Source organism: Trichinella spiralis, assembly GCF_000181795.1.
Source record: "Trichinella spiralis strain ISS 195 chromosome Unknown Scfld5, whole genome shotgun sequence".
In the NCBI taxonomy this organism is placed as follows: domain Eukaryota; kingdom Metazoa; phylum Nematoda; class Enoplea; order Trichinellida; family Trichinellidae; genus Trichinella; species Trichinella spiralis.
In genome coordinates, this window is record NW_003526944.1 from 300,269 (window position 1) to 300,792 (window position 524).

General features: G+C 32.3%; 1 protein-coding gene across 1 annotated transcript; it reads right to left on the reverse strand.

The window, feature by feature from the left end:
- Positions 1-37: 37 nt before the first annotated feature.
- Positions 38-240, reverse strand: Tsp_03735a (hypothetical protein; the record flags this gene model as incomplete). Its single annotated transcript, XM_003374491.1, has 1 exon — positions 38-240. A coding segment is annotated over one exon (203 nt), but the record flags the coding sequence as incomplete, so codon positions are not given.
- Positions 241-524: the final 284 nt, after the last annotated feature.

The following is a 524-nucleotide window of genomic DNA, read 5'->3' on the forward strand; positions in this document are numbered from 1 at the left end:
GCATCATCGTTAAGAAATAACGCAGTATTGTCTTTTGTTACGTCTGTGTATGTGTCTTTGTAATGAAGAAGCTTTCACACTCGACATCGCCAAATCGTATCTTCTCCAACGTGCCAATACTTACCTCACTTGACCAACGAACGGAATTGACCAACGAACGCAATTGACCAACAAACGATTCGATCCAACCTATCCACAACCTTTCACCGATCTTGGCTTTCTCCACTTGTCTTCTATCTTCTTCATGTCCATTATTTTTCCATGGTTTATTACGTGTTTACTTATTAGTATGCAATGCTTACATGTGTCAGAGGTTTTACAAAGTCAAACTCAAAATAAAAGAATCAGAGAAAAATATTTGAGAAATAAATTGAAAAAGAATAATATGTACAGTATAGAGGAGGAAAAAAAGTGAAAATAAAAAAGATTCATAAGAAATAATAGAAGAAATTAAAAAATGAATAAAATGTATAAAATAAAGTAGGGGAAAATAAAGTTTGAATGAATGTTGAAGTTTAACAGTT